This window comes from Haliotis rufescens, unplaced genomic scaffold (genome assembly GCF_023055435.1).
Source record: "Haliotis rufescens isolate VD_foot unplaced genomic scaffold, xgHalRufe1.0.p SCAF_44, whole genome shotgun sequence".
Classification (NCBI taxonomy): domain Eukaryota; kingdom Metazoa; phylum Mollusca; class Gastropoda; order Lepetellida; family Haliotidae; genus Haliotis; species Haliotis rufescens.
In genome coordinates, this window is record NW_025964157.1 from 2635149 (window position 1) to 2657987 (window position 22839).

At 40.6% G+C, this 22839-nt stretch overlaps 2 protein-coding genes across 2 annotated transcripts in view; both read right to left on the reverse strand.

Annotated features, from left to right (window-relative positions):
- Positions 1-11552, reverse strand: part of LOC124136065 — a 34149-nt gene extending 22597 nt beyond the window's left edge. Inside the window, exon 1 of the mRNA XM_048383078.1 lies at positions 11506-11552. The gene's annotated coding sequence lies outside the window, so the exon portion shown is untranslated. The remainder of the gene's footprint in view (positions 1-11505) is intronic.
- A 4735-nt stretch (positions 11553-16287) lies between these two features.
- On the reverse strand, positions 16288-21875 carry LOC124127740 (tripartite motif-containing protein 2-like). The gene is made up of 3 exons (XM_048383111.1): positions 21807-21875; positions 19911-20202; positions 16288-19091 (listed from the first exon to the last, which is right to left on the reverse strand). The coding sequence occupies exons 2-3, from the start codon at positions 20200-20202 to the stop codon at positions 17458-17460; spliced, it is 1926 nt and encodes a 641-aa protein (XP_048239068.1). The 5' UTR covers positions 21807-21875; the 3' UTR covers positions 16288-17457.
- Between the last annotated feature and the right edge of the window lie 964 nt (positions 21876-22839).

Below are 22839 nucleotides of genomic sequence, written 5' to 3' on the forward strand. Positions count from 1 at the left end.
AGTTGATGATGTCACAAATGGACTTCTTGATTCATACCTTTCACAGGTACCGTTATCAAGGATAATTTAAGTTTGTGTTTTACTGAAGAGCTGATCAATCATTTTTCTGTTTCATAGAATTGAATTCGTTATTGGACAACATCTAAATATTCATGTTGCAAGTTGACATTTTCTTGTCAGTGTGATTAAAATATCCATTTTCACGAGAGCAGGCGAGTCAACTTGGAACTGCATGGAACAAGACCCATCTTGTTTCACTTTGAGTTGCCTCGTGGCGTAGTACGTACGAAACGGGATAGCACAATACCTCCGGTGGTTCACACAAGGTCGGGAGTCTGAACCTGTTTAATGGCCTTAGTAATGTAGGACACTCACTCACTCACTCAATAACGACTACAGTAATGTAGGCCCTTCACTCACTCACTGATGGCTACAGTACTGTAGGCCCCTCACTCACTCACTCACTCACTAATTGCTTTAGTAATGTAGCACCATCACCCACTCACTGACACACTCACTCACTCAATAATGGCTACCGTAATGTAGGCCCCCTCACTCACTCACTCACTCACTAATGGCTACAGTTATGTTGGCCCCCTCACTCAGTCACTCACTCACTCAGTCACTCACTAACAGCTACAGTAATATAGGCCCCTCACTCACTCACTCACTAAGGGCTTCAGTAATGTAGCCCCCCTCACTCACTCACTCATTCACTCACTCACTAAAGGCTTTAGTAATGTAGCCCCCTCACTCACTCTCACTAATGGCTACAGTAATGTAGCCCCCCTCACTCACTCACTCACTCACTAATGACTACAGTAATGTAGCCCCCCTCACTCACTCACTCACTCACTAATGACTACAGTAATGTCGCCCCCTCACTTACTCCCTCACTAATGACTACAGTAATGTAGCCCCCCTCACTCACTCACTCATTCACTCACTCACTAATGGCTTTAGTAATGTAGCCCCCTCACTCACTCACTCACTTATGGCTACAGTAATGTAGCCCCCTCACTCACTCACTCACTCACTAATGACTACAGTAATGTAGCCCCCCTCACTCACTCACTCACTCACTAATGGCTAAAGTAATGTAGGCCCCTCACTCACTCACTCACTAATGGCTATAGTAATGTAGCCCCCCTCACTCACTCACTCACTCACTAATGACTACAGTAATGTAGCCCCCTCACTCACTCACTCACTAATGGCTAAAATAATGTAGGCCCCTCACTCACTCTTAAAGTATACTTTGATGAAGATGTAAGCAAAATGGTGGATACAGATGCTTTCACAGTTGGGTAAAAATCCATACAGTTGCTTGTTAATATCATACAACTCATTACCCGGGAAGGACAAAGTGCCATGCATAATAAGGCAATCTTGGTGACTTCTGACTTTGTCATATCGATGCCGGTGTCGTAGACTGGCAAGTGGCATGGTGTGAGGGCTATTTGTTGGTACACTGAATGACCGAAAAATGAATAAACCTTAGAGCTTTGATAAAAGCATCTATGTTTTTATTGATACATTTTGTTTCAAACACTGAACTATTCTTGTCTCCAGAAAAGTGAAGTAATGTAGTTTTATTAATACAAATGACATACGGATATAGATCAAGGCAAATTACAATCTCATTAAAATCAGATCTTAGTTCTAGCTACCACTAAACAAAGATCTGAGGACATCCCATTACGGGTCACGTCAGACCGACCTTGCGCGAACTTTGACCGACCAATGGAATGACCAATCAGAAGGCAGCTTTCTCGTGCTTTACGGCACTAATTTCAAATTGTCGACCACGCTTCGAAACATATTTTGACAAATTCTCGATGACAAATTTGAAACCTGAACAAAAGAACATTCTGGAATGGCTAATAGATGGGCTAGATTGTATGGATTCAGTCGTTTAACCCGAAACTATCGTTCGGAATAAAGTTTTCAAGGTTGCATGATTAGAAATCACATTCCGACTGTCACTTTCATAATCTGGTAAGCGACGCTCTGATTGGTCGCATGAAAGGTCGTTCTGACATGACCCCTAATGGGATGTCTTCAGATCTTTGTTTAGCGGTAGCGAGAACTAAGGTCTGATTTTAATGAGATTGGGCAAATTATCCAATCAATTAAATTAGCCACAGAAGTCATATTAGTATCTCTATCAATTAACCTATCGCCACCTGTCAATCTAACAACATGATTGACAACCAGTCAAAAAGTGTGAAATGACAAAAAAATTGCAACTTCTACCCTTGAAAATGTTTTACTGTCCATTTGACTATTATATACAGATCTCAACACGTTTAGCAGTTACAAATGTATCACGAACTATTGGAATACACAAGGATGGATGAAATATGTCACTCATTCATAGTGTGAAAAACATTACTATCTCCTTACCTATAACATGTCATGTTATTAGAAATATAAAGATTAAATGAAAAAATATAAGTTGATGACATACTCTTGCTTGCATTTTGTTGTGTGTGCTGTTAACTCCGCTCTTTTGACAGGTTCAATACTACTTGCTAACACTTGTTTCTGACAAAATGCAAAATCGTCAGCTGATATCATGACGTCTTTGAGAGGCATTAGAAGTTGGGGTACGAAGTAATATAGAAGTTGTTCATCCATCCTTACTTAGCTGATACCCTAGTTTCCTGCATATGCAATAAAGGCAAATTGATTATATACTAGTATATGTAAAGACTATTTAAACATATATGTATAATCATTTAGTATAAATGTTGTTACTATTATACTCTACTCAACACAACAGATAGTAGAAATAACTGATACAAATTAGTATATTTACAGAACTCAACGAGTTCTCACAGCATCCACACATTATTATATCCGCTGTAGATCACCGAACGCTAGTGGTGTTTTATTAGAGTTAAGTGCCCCTTTAAAACATCAGGAGATGGGCTGTCGAACTGATAATCTAAAGATGGAAAGCATGCGCAATTATGTGAACATGTTTCTCCATGACAACACACGTCAGATATATAGTACACTACACAACGCAACATTACTGTTCTATGAACAACATCAAACAACAATACTGTTCTATAAACAACATGAAACAACAGTACTGTCAAATATCATCTGTCTAGGTCACGTGATCTCTCGTGTAGTGTTGTCCTCATTCAGTGCTGTTATTGTGCGTCCTTTCACAAATGTACTTGAGAAGTATTTCTATCAGGTCAGACTTCTACTGGTGCTAGGTCTACTTGAGAAGTATTTCTATCAGGTCAGACTACTACTGGTGCTAGGTCGTCCTGTATTTAATCAATGACATGATGGACTACGTGTGTAAGGGAAGAACTGGATCCGATCTGGACCTAAAGCAGCATTCAACTTTTGAAATATCAAACTGTGTTTTGAGATCAAAGTTATTTCTATTTCCACATTCAGCGCCGCAGAACTTGAATACTTTTACATATCTCCCAGACGTAACATACAGCAGGCCGTCAGCATCAAGACAGACACCATCAGGATATTTCAGACCATCCTGTTGTGTGAGGACATCTCTGACAAACTGCCCCGACTCTGTCAGCTGAATCACCTTGTGGGAGCGTCTGTCTACAAGCAGGATATCTCCTGTGCTGGTTGTTGTAACACCCCGAGGTCGTGTCAGAGCTCTGACTCCTGTGGGAGTGTAGGTGAAAACAGCGTATCCTTCACTGGTCACACATACAAGGGATTTTACGTCTCTTTCACTGACTAGCAAGTTGTTGTTTCTGGTGACATGCATATATTCTGGACTCCTTATCACCCCCGTGTTGATAGACCTCAGTATCCTCCCTCTCATGTCCAGTATGTCCACAGAGTGAGACTGTCTATTTGTACCTACCGACAGCTGTGAAGGACTCAGACAGGCTAGAGTCCAGTACTCCTTCCTTGTTTTGATAGTTGACCGTAATACAGGATCTGGGGTAACATTAACTGTAACTATTTCCTTACTGTCTGGAACGCTGACAGCAATCTGACTCTCACTTAACTTGGCTATTTGCCAAGGACCATTAGAAAATAGGAGCTGATTATGAAAGGATTTGAAGTTTGATGTGTAATATGTTTCGAGTCTCTTGTTATCATAATCTGCAACTACCATCACTTTCACGCCATCAACAGTCAACACTGTGAAGTCATACAAACTAGGATTCTTCCGGTCCCCATCTTCCTTGCAGTCAATGGTGTGATGTAGAACAGGAGAAGATTCGGGATCACTCACTCCATGGACGACTTGAACCTCCCCCAGCTGTAGCTCATCAACTGCTTTACTCAGCTTGTCCAGGTCGTGTGTGAATACAACCCTTCCTGCTGCTGGTCTGTTGTCCGTGTCTCTGTTCTGTGTAGAAGTCTCACCCATCGACTCATAGACAGCATACATGTCCATCTCACAGTTGGACGTCATAGCATTGGCTGTGAACTCATACTGCTGCTGGTACATCTGTAGCTCGATCTCCTGGGATTTTATATCTGCTTGTAACTCACGTAATTGTTCATCAGTAGCTTTGTCGATGTCATCAAGGAGTTGCTTCTCTTTTCTTAAAATAGCACACATCACTGTTTCCCGTGTCTTCATGACTTGATCTTTAACGTCTTGTGAATTACTCATCACATCTTGAATTCTAGATTTTCTCCAGGTTATGTTTTTATTAGTAGCCGCCATGTTGATTCTGAGCTGCTCTATTTTGTTTGTCAGTTGTTCCTTCACAAGAGGGGTCATACTCTCTATTCTATCAACATCCTTACATGCCCTGTGTTTTATACTGCAGCATATCGTGCATATTGCCTGCTTGCAGTCTTTACAGAACAACTTCACCTTTTCATCTCTGTGGACTTGACACATAAAGCGACGCTTGACCTTTGTTTTTGTGTGATCAAACAAGTGAGCTACTTCATGGTCACACAACAATGGCATCATGTTGTGCATCTGGAGACATCCTTCACAGAACACAACATCGCAGACAGAGCACCAAGAAGTGGCTGGAGTTGTCTTTCCTTGTTTTGTACAAACACCGCACAAGTGTTCCTCCACACCTACAAAAACAAGTGTGCTTAATTTCATTTGTCAAAAAGCATGATAAGAATCGCACACCATCTCAAGAAATAATAACAGGTAACTGACTGACTGACTGAGTATGGTTTTATGCCGCTTTTAGCAATATTCCAGCAATATCACGGCGGGGGACACCAGAAATGGGCTTCACACATTGTACCCATGTCGGGAATCGAACCCGGGTCTTTGGCGTGACGAGCGAACGCTTAAACCACTAGGCTACCCGACCGCCCCTATATAACAGGTAACACATTACTTTTGTCACAAACGGCCACGCCCTTTCTGGAGATGAACATATCATATGACACAGGTTGTAATTAAACAATGATGCTGTCTCACAATGTAGCACTCCCTTGTCAGTCATGACCTACAGGTAATCATAACCACAAGATTATTATTTGCCGACTAGATATACAATAACAGATGCATATTAGAAACTGAGGGCGTTATAGCGTCTTTATAGATAGGAGACTGAACTGAACATAAACTTTTTCATTTAACATGCTTTGTAACAATGTAGGGCCATGGCACAGCCAGTAGGATTTCCTGTAACTAAGATCAACCCCACAGTTCTCTCAACACACCTCGTCCAAGCTGTGGCATGTCATAGTGGAGGGCGACACAGATCAACCCGACAGTTCTGTCAACACAACCTTGTGCTGGCTGTGGCATGTCACAGTGGAGGGCGACAAAGATCAACCCCACAGTTCTGTCAACACAACCCTGTGCTGGCTGTGGCATGTCACAGTGGAGGGCGACAAAGATCAACCCCACAGTTCTGTCAACACATCCCGTCCTAGCTGTGGCATGTCACAGTGGAGGGCGACTAATATCAACCCAACAGTTCTGTCAACACATCCATTTCCTAGATGTTACATGTATTGTTTTCCCTATTCAGGATAAGCAGACACAAATTGTGATATTTATATGCTAGCGGTGGCATGTCACAGTGGAGGGCGACAAAGATCAACCCCACATTTCATGCTAGCTTGTCATACAAATTGTATTAATAACTGACAATAATATAACAAAAAGGAATGACGACGTGGTAGGGGTAGGACATAAAATTTATGTTGATTTCATAAAATTATGGCAATAGGTATTTGAGTTTACCGGAAGCTCTTTGTCGCAAATAGAATGTAATTTATTTGCCTTTGCGAGAAAGAAATATTTATCCTGTATCAAAATCTATTAACATGAAGTCATAATAATCAATTCTATGAGTGAATGCTCATCTATCCACACGTGTGTGGTTGTTTTCAAAACTTTCAAAAAGGTATATTAGTCAGGCAGTAGAATTATACGCTGATTACCCTTTGTGTCGGGTCCAAAGTCGTCCATCAGCCCCTGTATGACATGGCTTGGTTTCAGCTGACTGACCCACTCCTCTACTGGACTGTCAGGGTTGGTCACATTCGTCAGTTGTCTACAGGAGGGACATGGTAAGGACTTGCCTTGTACTTCTTCCGGCTGTGTGTATGTGTATTTCAGCAGACAGGACTTGCAGAATGTATGATGACAGTGATGTGTGGCTGGGTCTGTGAACACCTCTGTACAGATGACACAGGTGAGGTGGTTCTCTGTCAGATTCTTAGCGGTCGCCATCTGAAGCCAAACCGATAGTTTAGTGAAGTATATATGCACATGTTATAGACAGAATCATACAACATGTACATGACTGCATCATCCCCAACGTCCCAACACGTGACATCATTACAAGACAATGAGACGGGAGTTTACGTGACAACACGGCGCCCCATTGCATGTATAGTATATCTGTGGAACATCATGACTCTTATGTTTTACGTAAGTTGCCCTGAAAATCAAATACCACACAGTATCATGATACTATTTCACATTTTCCCCTAAGTAATGAATATGTACATTCCATGAAGTGGAGAGACTGAGTGGAATGTATGCCATGTTTTTCAAACACATGACACAAGAATTAATGCACATGGATATTAAAATTAGTTTCATACAACGAAACTCTGGATGCCGAGTTTTATTTATGACGCACATTTTCCTAAGATCGGAAAAGTGAAGGTTGTGCGAGAATTGCGCTCACGCGGCACTGGATATTCCCCTGGCTATTAAATTACACAGAGGTGGAGAATGTTAAATTTCCTATTTGATTGTGTAAAGTAACCTGCAAATATTAAACCGGTTTTAAAAATATACACTTTTAAGTGTTGTCCGAGAATTTATTCTGCGTTGAAAAACAGTCAATTTCTCCACCTTTTATCGTATACCGATAAAAGTACTGAGCGACGATTTTTTTTATTTCGAAGCTTTACCGAAACTGTCAGCGAACAAAATACTGCCTAATATGTGAACGACATAACAATATATCAAATAGAGTTATAGGCGTATGTATAACGATATACACTCAATGTTAAAAATAGCATGCCGTAAATGACGAAAACTGATTTTTCTCTATGACGTCAAAAGGCGACAGAGAGGTTACACACGTTCAGGGAAAAGGGGGCATAACTCCGCTATGCTTAGCACTAGTTTGTTGTAACTCAGGTCAATTGGTGAGAATTAGCTGTGGGTAAGGACAATATATTTTCGTGGCGTTTCGTTCACGAGGAACCAAACTATTCCAACACAATTATCCATATTGAAACTGTATACGTTTAGTTATTAAAAACGCCCATAAGAAATGATGAAATCGTACTTCTTAAAAAAGAGGTAATAGAGAAATGGATGGCCCTATCTAACCTATACCTTAATCCTTAGATTCCAACATTCTCCTGTTTGTGTAAGAGTAATATGACTAATGTTGCACCATTATTAATGGAGCACTAGACTTGTCATCAGATGTAATGAAATACCCCAAAAATAACACCATTCCTTTTGACATCATGGCTCGTTTTATGTCTTTGATAACGTCGGAGAAAGATGACACTGGTATTTTGATTAATATATATCTCCCCTAATTTTCGTTCATGGTATGGAAAATATCGTTCTATAAAACGGAATTTGACGCTTTTTCGACACAACATAAAATTACTGCTTTCACCAAGTAAATAATGTTTTGAATATGTAAACAATTAGATAGTTTATCGTGTATCTTAATTAGCCAAGACACGCACCTGTTTGGCATCAATTTACGTAATGAAATACCCAAAATAATATTTCAAAACAACCAAAATTATATTCAATATTCGACATATATTTGTTCATTATTATGTTATTATCTCTCTTCATTTTACACAATAAAAAGATGCGAAGAAAGCTCTATTGGTATAGAATTATCAGGATAATCGTATAAGGTTGAACCAACAGGGTACCTGGCATGGATTGTATTTTATACATTTTACAATTCCTGGAGAAATTAAGTAAACAGTTTAATATCCTGTGATCACAATATTGAAAAAAGAATGAACCGATTGATTATATAATGCAAAACGAGAGGAATAATTCGTAAATTGTTTGTGACTAACACGCACCTGGCGAATCATTAGATATCACTGTTCTGTGTATCAAACGACACAAAAAAACAATTTCAAAGACACTACTTTCAGAAATGTGTCCATATATTTACCGAAAAAATATTATCCATTTTGTGAAATAATATATTCAGTTTTAGGTATTAAATAAAATGAAACGGCTATTCATGGACATTGATAATATGAACTTATAATATTGACTATTGCACATCCCAAGAAATTCGTACATGCTGCAGTTACATTTACACTTCATCTTGTAACACTCGTCCAAAGGAAAGAAATATCGTATTCGACACTAAAAACCTATCAATTGTTATGTAAACAATGTTCAAACAAACAGGAGATTATCAAAGGTTCGTTCATACATGTTGTGGCCTATATTTATGATATCATTTTGAACATTGACAAATGTCCAAAGTGAAATTAATTGTGTGAAAAAATTATAAAAGATATGCAAAATCTACATCATAACTGAAACTGTAAACAGCATGGTACAATGATCGTATGCAATCTAATTCAAGGACCTAAACCTCAAAGAAATTACCAAATATGTACAACAATGTTGACGTATGACATCACTACCGGTGACCGACCCTTACAAAATGGCGTGTTCACTGTCAACAGTACGCGGGATTTTACGAGGGGACTTTCGTTGATTCAGGGATCGTATATACATAAATGTGACATGTAAGTAATCAGACACATTCTGACAATCCATGTACTGTTATTTGTTGTTATAATTTTCATTGAAACAAACCGAAATAGTCAGAAATTCCGATAAATACCGTTGTCGTTGTGCGTGATTTTGCGTCAGTCATGGCGTCACATCAATCTCTTTAAAATCATATCTTAGTTTTCGCTACCGCCAAACAACGCTTTGTTTAGCGATAGCGAGAACAAAGATCTGATTTTAATGAGATTGGGCGTCACACAGGACGATAACTTTGCAATGATTTGATATTTTCAATGTATCTATTTTAAATTCCCCAATTCTTCCTACGATTCTCTTCCCATGTATATTCTGAAAATGCTGAGCCAATATCTTGAACGAATAGACGAATGGATAGCTCAAAATAGGAGAAAATGCTACACTGTGTAAAATCTGTATTTTGCTTTGTTTACATTTCAAACAAGTTCAGTTTTTAGAGCACAGCGTTCGTTTTCACACCCTACTTATTTTGCTTGATTTCTTCAAGCCACTTCGTATTGGTGACAAAGACCATTGTTCATTTAATTCTAAAATGTGTGAGGAATTCAAGGATGTGTGTATCGCAGCTAAGTTTGAAATATTCGTGATGTTACAGGCGCCTCATAACCGGTGTACCTGAAACGTGATTTTGTAAACACTATCCAATATGGCGGAAAGTTCACTTCGGCGTTCGTTTTTGCGTATTTGGGTTATCGGAGCCGTTTTGGAATGATCATTGTGATACTCGTGATCACTAATATGCTATTTTGGAAATTCCTTTCTCGGAGTAAGTATCCGAAATTTAGATTTCAAAACATGCTGTAAATAACGGTGATTTAGTAATGTGTACAAAATGGCGACATTTACGAAGTACCTTATTTTCAGAGGTCATTTTTAGTACTTTTGCTTGGCCTTAAATGCCAGTGGGTGGTATCACAGAACAGGGAATCTCCCACCTTATTCAAAACTGTGAAGTGTATTAGTGTGCATGATGTATTTTGAATTTTTTTGGACTTCAAAGTGAGGGTTGTAGAGGAGGGACATATATGTCCCTGTTGCATCCAGGGGGTTAATTCAACAATCTTACAGTAGACTAATTTAAAACAGAAACAAGAACAACAGTGGACCCATTTCCATAAATACAGGTTGATGTCTCAGCTTCTTGTAGTAAAAGGTAAATCAGGTTTGAAACACACACAACACCTCCCTCGAGTACTGCACGTACTTTAATACTTTACTTCCTGGTTGCCTGTCACCCCACACCCCTCACGTGACCTTACCAGGTCAAGACGGCGAGTAGACACGTGGTTTAAAAATTGGCTTCTTTGGGGATACACACTCTCCTCTGTGAAGTACTACATTAAGATTAAATAAAAATCGACAACACCAAAGAATAATCAGTATCTGCCGAAGCGCATTCCATCTAAGGCAAAACAGTGGTGAAAATTATGTGAATAGATAACTGGAAATCAGTGTCGACACCAGGTGTTCGCTCCTGCTGTGCACCGTCAGGCAACAAACGTTTACTTCATGGGTGAGTAAAAACTTAAAGTCTTCATTGTCTTCATGACCGGATACGGATTGTCCACACACACGCACACGCACACGCACGCACCCAAGCACCCACACTCAAATACACACACATCACACATCACACACACACAACAGACAAAATCATACAGGCATCTACTGTCACATGACTGATATTAAACATACATGCAAGTCGATGATGCTTAAGGGGACATAACTCTGATCCAACCTTGTTATCGCCACAACACCTCCCCCGACCTGAACAACTTACCTATCGTTCATGTGGTGTTTCCAGCACGCATGTTAATGTACATAAAACGCTACCTTCACTTAGGCAGCAAATCAAATGACCCGAGTATGCTAATGTGCCGGGTAGGTGGGTGGACACCAGCAGACGTTTCAGCTAATTTCTTCTTTCGTTATAACCCGTAACTACTGGTACTATGACCTCAGATAAAAGCAGTCGGAAATCTGTCTGCCTAGCTCCGTGTTTATTGATTTTTGATAACAGTAATCTTGCGTGTGTTGCCTTTCATCAGCGATGACGATTCAGCTGCTAACTGACATCGTACAGAACTATATGGATGTAATCATGGTGGACACCTGCTGGATATGTCAATGGCTAGTCTACTTTCTGTGTTAAAGTCAAACCTCTGCCCTTGCGTGTATACATTAAAACATAGGCAACACAACCATGTACTGTCACACAATGTAAAATCTATACGTGTGTATGTGTAATGTCGTCTAAATATGTGACATACCTCTATTACAACGTGGAGCTCTCTTCTCTGAAGTCGCCTCTCTTCCTGGTTCCTGAAATAACTACAACCGCCCGCCTCTTGTCATGTGAGATAGATCACGTGATCTGGTATGTACAGGTATGTACTTGTATCTCATTAAAAGCAACTTTGTGCGACTCTCTTCAGATCTGTACAATCAAGCCAAAACTCCAGGATGCAAGAGATTCTTTCTTTGTTTGACCATTAGTCATGTATCTGAAATAATGTGTGCAATCTCTTTTGTTGTTTCAATCAAACGTGAACTGATACAAGGTTTTTTTTTGAGAGAATGTATTGTAACGCAGGGACGAGTTGTCCCCCTTAGACCATAATATTCCATATTGAGCTGGGTTGCCGCTGATGACCCTTAGGAGGTCTTTCCGTTTTAGGGCGGTGGGGTAGTCTGGTGGTAAAAGCGTTCGCTCGTCACGTCAAAGATTCCCAACATGGGTATAATGTGTGACGCTTATTTACAGACCGCCGTCATATAGCTGGAATATTGCAGAGTGCGGCGTTAAACAACAAACAAACAAAAATCATTTCTGGTGTCCCCCGCCGTGATATTGATGGAATATTACAAAAAGCAGTGTAAAACCATACTCACTCAATATCCGGTTGTTTTTTTAGAATAGTTGACCAGAAACCCATGCTTGCCGTAGGCGACTAACGGGATCGGGTGGTCAGGCTCGGTGACTTTGTTGATGCATGTCATCGTATCCAAATTGCGTGGATCGATGCTCATAATGTCAATCACTGGATTGTCTGGTCCAGACTCGATTATTTACAGACCGCCGTCATATAGCTGGAATACTGCTGAGTGCGGTGTTAAATAACAAACAAACAAACAATATCCATTTTACAAGTAATATGGCCGAGGAATATCAAAAGGACTCTAAGATGTCAGGGGAGCTGAAACAAAATCAGAGAGAAGGCGGCAGGGACAAAGATGCCTGAAATCATAGATGCGTTGAGGAAGAGTGCGATTGATGATGATTTGTAGCCAGTAGCCTCCCGGGGAAAATCGATGCCCAAATTACCTATCAAAGAAAAGACTTGTGCTATCCAAGGTAAGGCAAACGTTAGAAAGCTGAAAATTATGAGTGAATAGAATCGTTAGCACAAGACCTGGAGGCGAAGTTTCTCGATTCCGGGGATGGTATAAACTTGACCTTGGTAGTTCAAAAGGGGACGGTGATAACTCCACATCAGAGATGTGGACATACGCCAGTATAGGCGTCTTTAAAGATGATTACTGACAAAGGAGGGGATATATCTGGGATACTTGACTGTCTGAATGACATCCTAGATGTCAGTCGCCTTGCATAGAAATACGTATGGGGAGATATACTGGTCTATGACAGGAGTACGGAGAAACTAAGAATCATAGGGCGGCATGTTTAAACCGGAAGCAAACAGAACTGCAGATAAAGGAAGAATTAATGTTAGGGAATTATGGGATTGCCACATCTAAACCTAGAGTTGCTAGTTTGTTTGGTGCTATTCCGAAGACTGACAGCAAGATAAGACTTATCCACGATGAGAGTTTCCGCGGGAAAAGATATAAATTATTACATGGTAAAGTGTAGTGCTCATACTTGAACTTTAGGGACGGTAAAAAGGTAATCAACCAGGTAGTTTCCTCGCAAAGGTTGACCTCAAGGGTGGTTCAGATCAATACGACTGCACACAAGTAACCATGATCAGAGTTGTGCTGTACTACCTATACTTGTAGCATAAAAAGCTACCTTTTGCTGCAGCAAAGAGCCCTGAGATATTGCAAACCTTCAGTTCGGCAGTGTGTTGCCTAACGAAAGTGCGGTATAACGTGAGGGTTTATAGCCCACATAGAGACTGATTGTGTACAGTTCAGTCGAAGAATGTGCAGGAGCTCGTGCTAAGTTGATTTCTGTGTTGCAGATGTTGTCTTGTCGACTTGAGGGACACTAAAAGTTGATCACCCCAGGCAGTTTCCTCGCAAAGGTTGACCTCATGAGTGTGTACTGATCTTTATTACTTGCCAGATCACCCGTTGAAGAGATCATCGGTTTAATAAACATACAGCTGTATCACACATTGTACAAGACCAAAGCCCGTGTTAATGTACTGCGGGAAGAAGTTTCACAAACAAATATTGAAATCTGTCAACATCCAAGGGCTTATTCAACGACAACGAACCAAGTCAGCGAGCCTGACCATCCGATCCCTTAGTCGCCTCTTTCATACCCATTGGAATATGATAACATACCCATAGTAATATGATAACATACCATAGGAAAGAAGCCCATCTATAAAAGGTACCATACACCAAATATTAACAGGAATCTAATCCTTCGGCATAGAAGCTCCACATGCTTCCATTCCCAATAGCTTGCGTTTGCTACACATTTGAATATAACGACGATATACATTACTCCTCCTGAATCTAACATCTTGGATCTGCCGCCCGGTAAACCCTATTTCAAACACCCAACTAGCTCCTCCCTTTCTGAAAGTATGACCTGTCAATACGTCACTCACGTACCTTTCCTGTAAAATATGATTTATAACTCCAATAAAAATGTCATGAGACAAGGCGTTATGTTGCTTATCACACACTAGTTGTATTATTAGCTGCACTCGTTCATGTTACAGTAACAAGGTCCGCATGACGTCTTATCCCAGTTGAGTAGAGAGATGTTCATGATGTCAATCACTGGACTGTCTGGTCCAGACTCGATTATTTACAAACCACCCTCATATAGCTGGAATATTCTGAGTGCGGCGTGAAACAGCAAACTCAAAACACATTTTATTTGTTGGATGTTTTGTTATATCATCAAATCTTCATCCTCAGCCAAATTAGAGTTGTACAATTGATAATGCCATCAAGTCATGTTGCATATGAGCATGTTCGTGTTGTGTTTTCCCTATTACAGCTAAAGAAAGGGCAACACCCTATTTGTGCCACAATATACCAACACTCAAGTCAGACTAAAACATTCCATGTACCCCACTTAGTTCACAGAGTGAAATTATAACTGTTATTAATTCCGACCAAGTACGATATACGGGTATACATTTTCTCCTGAAATGTTTTAAATGTCTGTGATGTCACGTGTACGTAGCCTCTTAGTGCTGAGGTGGGTGTGTAGAGACAATGCAGGATTCAGAAGCTGAAGATATTGCACTGCTTTGTTCTTCAAACCAGCTAGGATAATTCAGTGTTTCTGAAGCAATGTTTTACAAGTGACTTGACGAGAGTTTCCTTGGATGTAAACAATGATGTACAGAATGTTTGTCTGTGAATGACAGATATGTGTTGCACGAGTCACTCTGTCCACACCCGGTCACATGACACATTGAGACTTGAATAATACACTGGGGGTCGTATACAGAAATATATACATAGGGACTTAGTTGAAACCAAAGGGAAACGGCTTTCTGGTCATTGGTTAGATATTCATATGTATGTGTTGGCTGGTGTTTAAATCTAACTTTGGTTAGACATTTTGCATTTCTAAACTTGGTACAGAAGATTGGTTGACCCATGATACTGCCAGTGTAAGCTGGTACAAAATCTACATGCAGTAAACTACGTTTATAACAAACACGCTTATAACGAACCGGCGGATATAACGAACAGTTTTTTTAGTCCCGTACATTTGCTGTATATAAACTTATAACGAACCAGGTTACAATAAACTAAAACTGGTGGTCCCTTTGAGTTCGTTATAACCGTAGAAACAGTGCAGGTTTTGGTCAAAGTGGCATTACATACTTGAGGCCTATGTACATATCCAATCTGCCATGTGGCTACTTCAATAAGTGCAGCACTAAAGGAGTCCAGGACATCGGGGAAGTTTTGAAGTTGTTTGAAGTTGAAAGAATACGAACACAGGAGACATTTTATGGGTAACATTATTCTTTGTGACGACGTTTCAGAGCTACTTCTTGTCCCTTCATCAGGTGAATGCTGAGTAGCTACATGGAGTTAATATATATACATACTAATATACTCACTGATTAATGACTACAGTTATGTAGGCCCCTCACTCACTCATTCACTCACTCACTCACTCATTCACTCACTCACTAATGGCTACATTAATGTGGGCCCCTCACTCACTCACTCACTAATGACTACAGTAATTTAGGCGCCCTCACTTACTCACTCACTCATTCACTAATGACTACATATATGTAGGCCCCTCACTCACTCACTCACTCACAAATGACTACAGTAATGTAGGCCCCTCACTCACTCACTCACTCACTAATGACTACAGTAATTAAGGCGCCCTCACTTACTCACTCACTCACTCACTAATAACTACAGTAATGTTGGCCCCTCACTCACTCACTAATGGCTACAGTAATGCAGGCAACTCACTCGCACAAACAACGACCATCCCTGAATCATGCATACCTATTTTTCTTCGGATACATCATAGGATGTTTTTGGGATTGACAGGGTTGACTTTGATGAAATCAAACAAGCAACTAAATAGATGGTGACCTCTCAAAGTATACTTTGATGAAGATATAAGCAAAATGGTGGATACAGATGCTGTCACAGTTGGGTAAGGATCCATACAGTTGCTTGTTAATATCATACAACTCATTACCCAGGAGGGACAAAGTGCCATGCATAATAAGGCAATCTTGGCGACTTCTGACTTTGTCATATCGATGCCGGTGTCGTAGACTGGCAAGTGGCATGGTGTGAGGGCTATTTGTTGGTACACTGAATGAGAAAAACATGAATAAACCTTAGAGCTTTGATAAAAGCATCTGTGTTTTCATTGATACATTCTGTTTCAAACACTGAACTATTCTTGTCTCCAGAAAAGTAAAGTAAAGTAGTTTTATTCATAGAAATGACATACGAATATAGATCAAGGCAAATTATGCAATCAATGAAATTAGCCACAGAAGGGATACAAGTATCTCTATCAATTAACCTATCGCCACCTGTCAATCTAACAACATGATTGACAACAAGTCAAGAACTGTGAAATGACAAATAATTTGCAACTTCTACCCTTGAAAATGTTTTACTGTGCATTTGACTATTATATACAGATCTCAACACGTTTAGCAATTAAAATGTATCACGAACTATTGGAATACACAATGATGGATGAAATATGTCACTCATTCATAGTGTGAAAACATTACTATACATATTTCTGCACAGAGTTGTGTCCCTTTGATCACCTGTCAAACCAAACCCTGTCCCTTGTAAACTATGAATACAAATTCACCTGCATGGGTGTATAGCATTGTTTTCCTTGAACATCGGTACGGCAAAGATCTCCTTATCTCCTATGTGTCTGGGATATGACTGAGAGAGAGTGTATTGTCCGAATGGAGTTGAATGTCGTTACTATTATACTCTACTCAGTACCCCAGATTGTGGAAATAACTGATACAAATTAGTACATTTACTAAACTCAACCAGTTCTTACAGCATCAACACATTATTATATCCGCTGTAGATCACCGAATGCTAGTGGTATTTTATAAGAGTTAAGCGCCCCTTTAAAAAATTAGGAGATGGGTTGTCGAACTGATAATCTAGAGACCGGTAGCATGCACAATTATGTGAACAGGTTTCTCCATGACAACACACGTCAGATATATAGTACAATACAAAACACAACATTACTGTTCTATAAACAACATGAAACAACAAAACTGTCTAGGTCACGTGATCTCTCGTGTGGTGTTGTCCTCTTTCAGTGCTTTCATTGTGCGTTCCTTTCACAAATGTACTTGAGAAGTACTTCTATCAGGTCAGACTACTACTGGTGTTAGGTCGTCCTGTATTTAACCAATGACATGATGGACTACTTGTGTAAGGGAAAAACTGGATCCGATCTTGACCTAAAGCAGCAGTCAACTTTTGAAAGATTCAACTGTGTATCAAGATCAAAATGATCTCTATTTCCATATTCAGCGCCTGAAGAATTTGAATACTTTTACATATCTGTCAGACGTAACATACAGCAGGCCGCCAGCATCAAGACAGACACCACCAGGATATTCCAGACCATCCTGTTGTGTGAGGACATCTCTGACAAACTGCCCCGACTCTGTCAGCTGAATCACCTTGTGGGAGCGTTTGTCTCCAAGCAGGATGTCTCCTGTGCTGGTTGTTGTGACACCCTGAGGTTGTGCCAGAGCTCTGTCTCCTGTGGGAGTGTAGGTGAAAACAGCGTCTCCTTCACTGGTCACACATACAAGGGATTTTACTGCTCCTTCACTGACTATCAAGTTCTTGTTTCTGGTGACATGGATGTAGTCTGGAGTCCCTATCACCCCCGTGTTGATAGACCTCAGTATCCTCCCTGTCATGTCCAGTATGTCCACAGAGTAAGACTGTCTCCATGTACCTGCCGCCAGCTGTGAAGGACTCAGACAGGCCAGGGCGTAGTACTTCTTTCTTGTTTTGATAGTTGACAGCAATACAGGATCTGGGGTAACATTCACTGTAACTATTTCCTGACTGTCTCGAACACTGACCGCTATCTGACTCTCACTTAACTTTGCTATTTGCCAAGGCTCACTAGAAAGCAGAAGCTGATTATCAAAGGATTTGAAGTTTGATGTGTAATATGTTTTGAGTCTCTTGTTATTGTAATCTGCAACTACCACCACTTTGATGCCATCAACAGTCAACACTGTCAAGTCACGCACCGAAGGATCCTTCCTGTCCCCACCTTCCTTGCAATCAATGGTGTGATGTAGAACAGGAGAAGACTCGGGGTCACTCACATCATGGACGACTTGAACCTCCCCCAGCTGTAGCTCATCAACTGCTTTACTCAGCTTGTCCAGGTCGTGTGTCAATACAACCCTTCCTGCTGCTGGCCTGTTGTCCGTGTCTCTGATGTCTGTAGACGTCTCACCCATCGACTCATAGACGGCATACATGTCCGACTCACAGTTGGACGTCACAGCATTGGCTGTGAACTCATACTGCTGCTGGTACATCTGTAGCTCGATCTCCTGGAATTTTATATCTGCTTGTAACTCACGTAATTGTTCATCAGTAGCTTTGTCGATGTCACCAAGGAGTTGCTTCTCTTTTCTTAAAATAACACGCATCACTGTCTCTCGTGTCTTTATGACTTGATCTTTAAGGGTTTGTGAATTACTCTTCACATCTTGAATTGTAGATTTTCTCCAGGTTATGATATTATTCGTAGCTGCAACGTTGATTCCAAGTTTCTCTAGTTTGCTTGTCAGTTGTCCCTTCACAAGAGGGGTCATACTCTCTATTGTATCAACATCCTTACATGCCCTGTGTTTTATACTGCAGCATATCGTGCATATTGCCTGCTTGCAGTCTTTACAGAACAACTTCACCTTTTCATCTCTGTGGACTTTACACATGAAGCGACGCTTGACCTTTATTTTGGTGTGATCAGACAAGTGAGCTACTTCATGGTCACACAACCCTGGCATCATGTTGTGCATCTGGAGACATCCTTCACAGTGCACAACATCGCAGACAGAGCACCAAGAAGTGGCTGGAGTTGTCTTTCCTTGTTTTCTACAAACACTGCACAAGTGTTCCTCCACACCTACAAAAACAAGTGTGCTTAATTTTATTATCAAAAAAAATGATAAGAATCGCACACCATCTAAAGAAATAATAACCGGTAACACATTAGTTTTGTCACAAACGGCCACGCCCTTTCTGCAGGTGAACACATCATATGACACAGGTTGTAATGAAACAATGATGCCGTCTAACAATGTAGCACTCCCTGGTCAATCATGACGTACAGGTAGTCATAATCACAAGATTATTATTTGCTGACTAGATATGCAATAACAGATGCATATTAGAAACTGCGGGCGTTACAGCGTCTTTATAGATGAAAGACTGAACTGAACATAAACGTTTTCATTTAACATGCTTTGTAACAATGTAGGGCCATGGCACAGCCAGTAGGATTACCTGTAACTAAGATCAACCCCACAGTTCTGCCAACACAACCCTTTCTTAGCTGTGACATATATTGTAGTCCCTATTCAGGATAAGCAGACACAAATTGTGACTTTTAGATGCTAGCTTGTCATACAAATTGTATTAATAACTGACAATGATATAACAAAAAGGAATGACGACGTGGAAGGGGTAGGACATGAAATTCATGTTGATTTCATAAAATTATGGTAATAGGTATTTGAGTTCACCGCAAGCTCTTTGTCAGAAACAGAATGTAATTTTTTTGCCTTTGCAAGAAAGAAATATTTATCCTGCATCAAAATCGATTAACATGAAGTCATAATAATCAATTCTATGAGTGAATGCTCATCTATCCACACGTGTGTGGTTGTTTTCAAACCTTTCAAAAAGGTATATTAGTCAGGCAGTAGAATTATACGCTGATTACCCTTTGTGTCGGGTCCAAAGTCGTCCATCAGCCCCTGTATGACATGGCTTGGTTTCAGCTGACTGACCCACTCCTCTACTGGACTGTCAGGGTTGGTCACATTCGTCAGTTGTCTACAGGAGGGACATGGTATGGACTTGGCTTGTACTGCTTCAGGCTGTGTGTTGATGTATTTCAGCAGACAGGACTTGCAGAATGTATGATGACACTGAAGTGTGGCAGGGTCTGTGAACACCTCAGAACAGATGACACAGGTGAGGTGGTTCTCTGTCAGATTCTTAGCGGTCGCCATCTGAAGCCAAACCGATAGTTTAGTGAAGTATATATGCACATGTTATAGACAGAATCATACAACATGTACATGAATGCATCATCCCCAACGTGACAACCGGGCGCCCCATTGCATGTTTATCTGTGGAACATCACTCTTGTTGATTATGCTTTACGTAAGTTGCCCTGAAAATCAAATACCACACAGTATCATGATACTATTTCACGTTTTCCCCTAAGTAATGAATATGTACATTCCATGAAGTGGAGAGACTGGGTGGAATATATGCCATGTTTTTCAAACACATGACATAGAATTAATGCACATGGATATTAAAATTAGTTTCATACAACGATCTTAATTCAACAATCTTACAGTAGACCAATTTCAAACCGAAACAAGAACAACAGTCGTTTAAGCCATGGACCCATTTCCATAAACACAGGTTGATGTTATAGCTTCTTGTAGTGAAAGGTAAATCAGGTTTGAAACACACACCACACCTCCCCCGAGTACTGCACGTACTTCAATACTTTACTTCCTGGTTGCCTGTCACCCCACACCCCTCACGTGACCTTACCAGGTCAAGACGGCGAGTAGACACGTGTTTTAAACCGTCGTCAAATATTTGCGTGTTTTGGGATACGCACTCTCCTCTGTGAAGTACTACATTAAGATTTAATAAAAATCGACAACGCCAAAGAATAACCAGTATCTGCCGAAGCGCATTCCATCTAAGGCAAAACAGTGGTGAAAATTACGTGAATATATACCTGGAAATCAATGTCGACACCAGGTGTTCGCTTCTGCTGTGCAACGTCAGGCAACAAACGTTTACTTCATGGATGAGTAAAAGCTTAAAGTCTTCATTGTCTTCATGACCGGATACGGATTGTCCACACACACACACACGCACGCACGCACGCACGCACGCACGCACGCTCACACGCACACTCAAATACTCACACATCACACACATCACACACACACACACAACAGACAAAATCATACAGGCATATACTCTCATATGACTGATATTAAACATACATGCAAGTCGATGATGCTTAAAGGGACATAACTCTGATCCAACCTTGTTATCGCCACAACACCTCCCCCGACCTGAACAACTTACCTATCGTTCATGTGGTGTTTCCAGCACGCATGTTAATGTACATAAAACGCTACCTTCACTTAGTCAGCCAATCAAATGACCCGAGTATGCTAATGTGCGGGGTAGGTGGGTGGACACCAGCAGACGTTTCAGCTAATTTCTACTTTCGTTATTTATAACCGGTAACAACTTGTACACTGACCTCAGATAAAAGCAGACGAAAATCTGTCTGCCTAGCTCCGTGTTAATTGATCGTGATAACAGTAATCTTGAGTGTGTAGCCTTTCACCAGCGATGACGATTCAGCTGCTACCTGACATCCTACAGAACTATATGGATGTAATCATGGTGGAGTCCTGCTGGATATGTCAATGTCAAGTCTACTCTCTGTGTTAAAGTCAAACCTCTGCCCTCACGTGTATACATTAAAACACAGGCAACACAACAATGTACTGTCACATAATGTAAAATCTATACGTGTGTATGTGCAATGGCGTCTAAATATGTGATATACCTCTATTACAACGTGGAGCTCTCTTCCCTGAAGTCGCCTCTCTTCCTGGTTCCTGGAATAACTACAACCGCCCGCCTCTTGTCGTGTTAGGTAGATCACGTGATCTGGTATGTGCAGGTATGTACTTGTATCACATTAGAAGCAGCTTTGTACGACTTTCTTCAGATCTGTACCATCAAGCCAACACTCCAGGATTCAAGAGATTCTTTCTCAGTTTGACCATTAGGCGTGTATCTGAAATAATGTGTGCAATCTCTTTTGTTATTTCAATCAAACGTGAACTGATACAAGGTGTAGTTTTCGAGAGAATGAATTGTAACACTGGGAAGAGTTGGCCCCCTTAGACCATAATATTGCATATTCAGCTTGGTTGCCGCTCATGAACCTTAGGAGGTTTTTCCGTTTTAGGGCGGTGGGGTAGTCTGTTGGTAAAAGCGTTCGCTCGTCACGTCAAAGATTTCCAACATGGGTATAATGTGTGACGCTTATTTACAGACCGCTGTCATATAGCTGGAATATTGCTGAGTGCGGCATTAAACAACAAACAAACAAAAAACATTTCTGGTGTCCCCCGCCGTGATATTGATGGAATACAAGGAATACAAAAAGCAGTGTAAATCCATACTCTCTCATTCAATATCCGGTTGTTGTTTTTAGACTAGGTCTTCAGCAACCCATGCTTGCCGTAAAAGGCGACTATTCTTGCTGTAAGAAGCGACTAACGTGATCGGGTGGTCAGGCTCGCTGACTTCGTTGATGCATGTCATCGTATCCCAATTGCGTGGATCGATGCTCATGAGGTCAATCACTGGATTGTCTGGTCCAAACTCGATTATTTACAGACCGCCGTCATATAGCTGGAATATTGCTGAGTGCGGCGTTAAACGACAAACAAACAAACAATATCCGTTTTACAAGTAATATGGCCGCGGAATATGAGAAGGACTCTAAGATGTCAGGGGAGCTGAAACAAAATCAGAGAGAAGGCGGCAGGGACAAAGATGCCTGAAATCATAGATGCGTTGAGAAGAGT

Coding starts and splice junctions, on each gene's coding strand:
- LOC124127740 (XM_048383111.1), bottom strand. CDS start 20,202: ATGGCGACCGCTAAGAATCTGACAGAGAACCACCTCACCTGTGTCATC. Junction 19,092..19,910: donor CTTTGGACCCGACACAAAGG/GTAATCAGCGTA, acceptor TTGTTTTTGTAG/GTGTGGAGGAACACTTGTGC.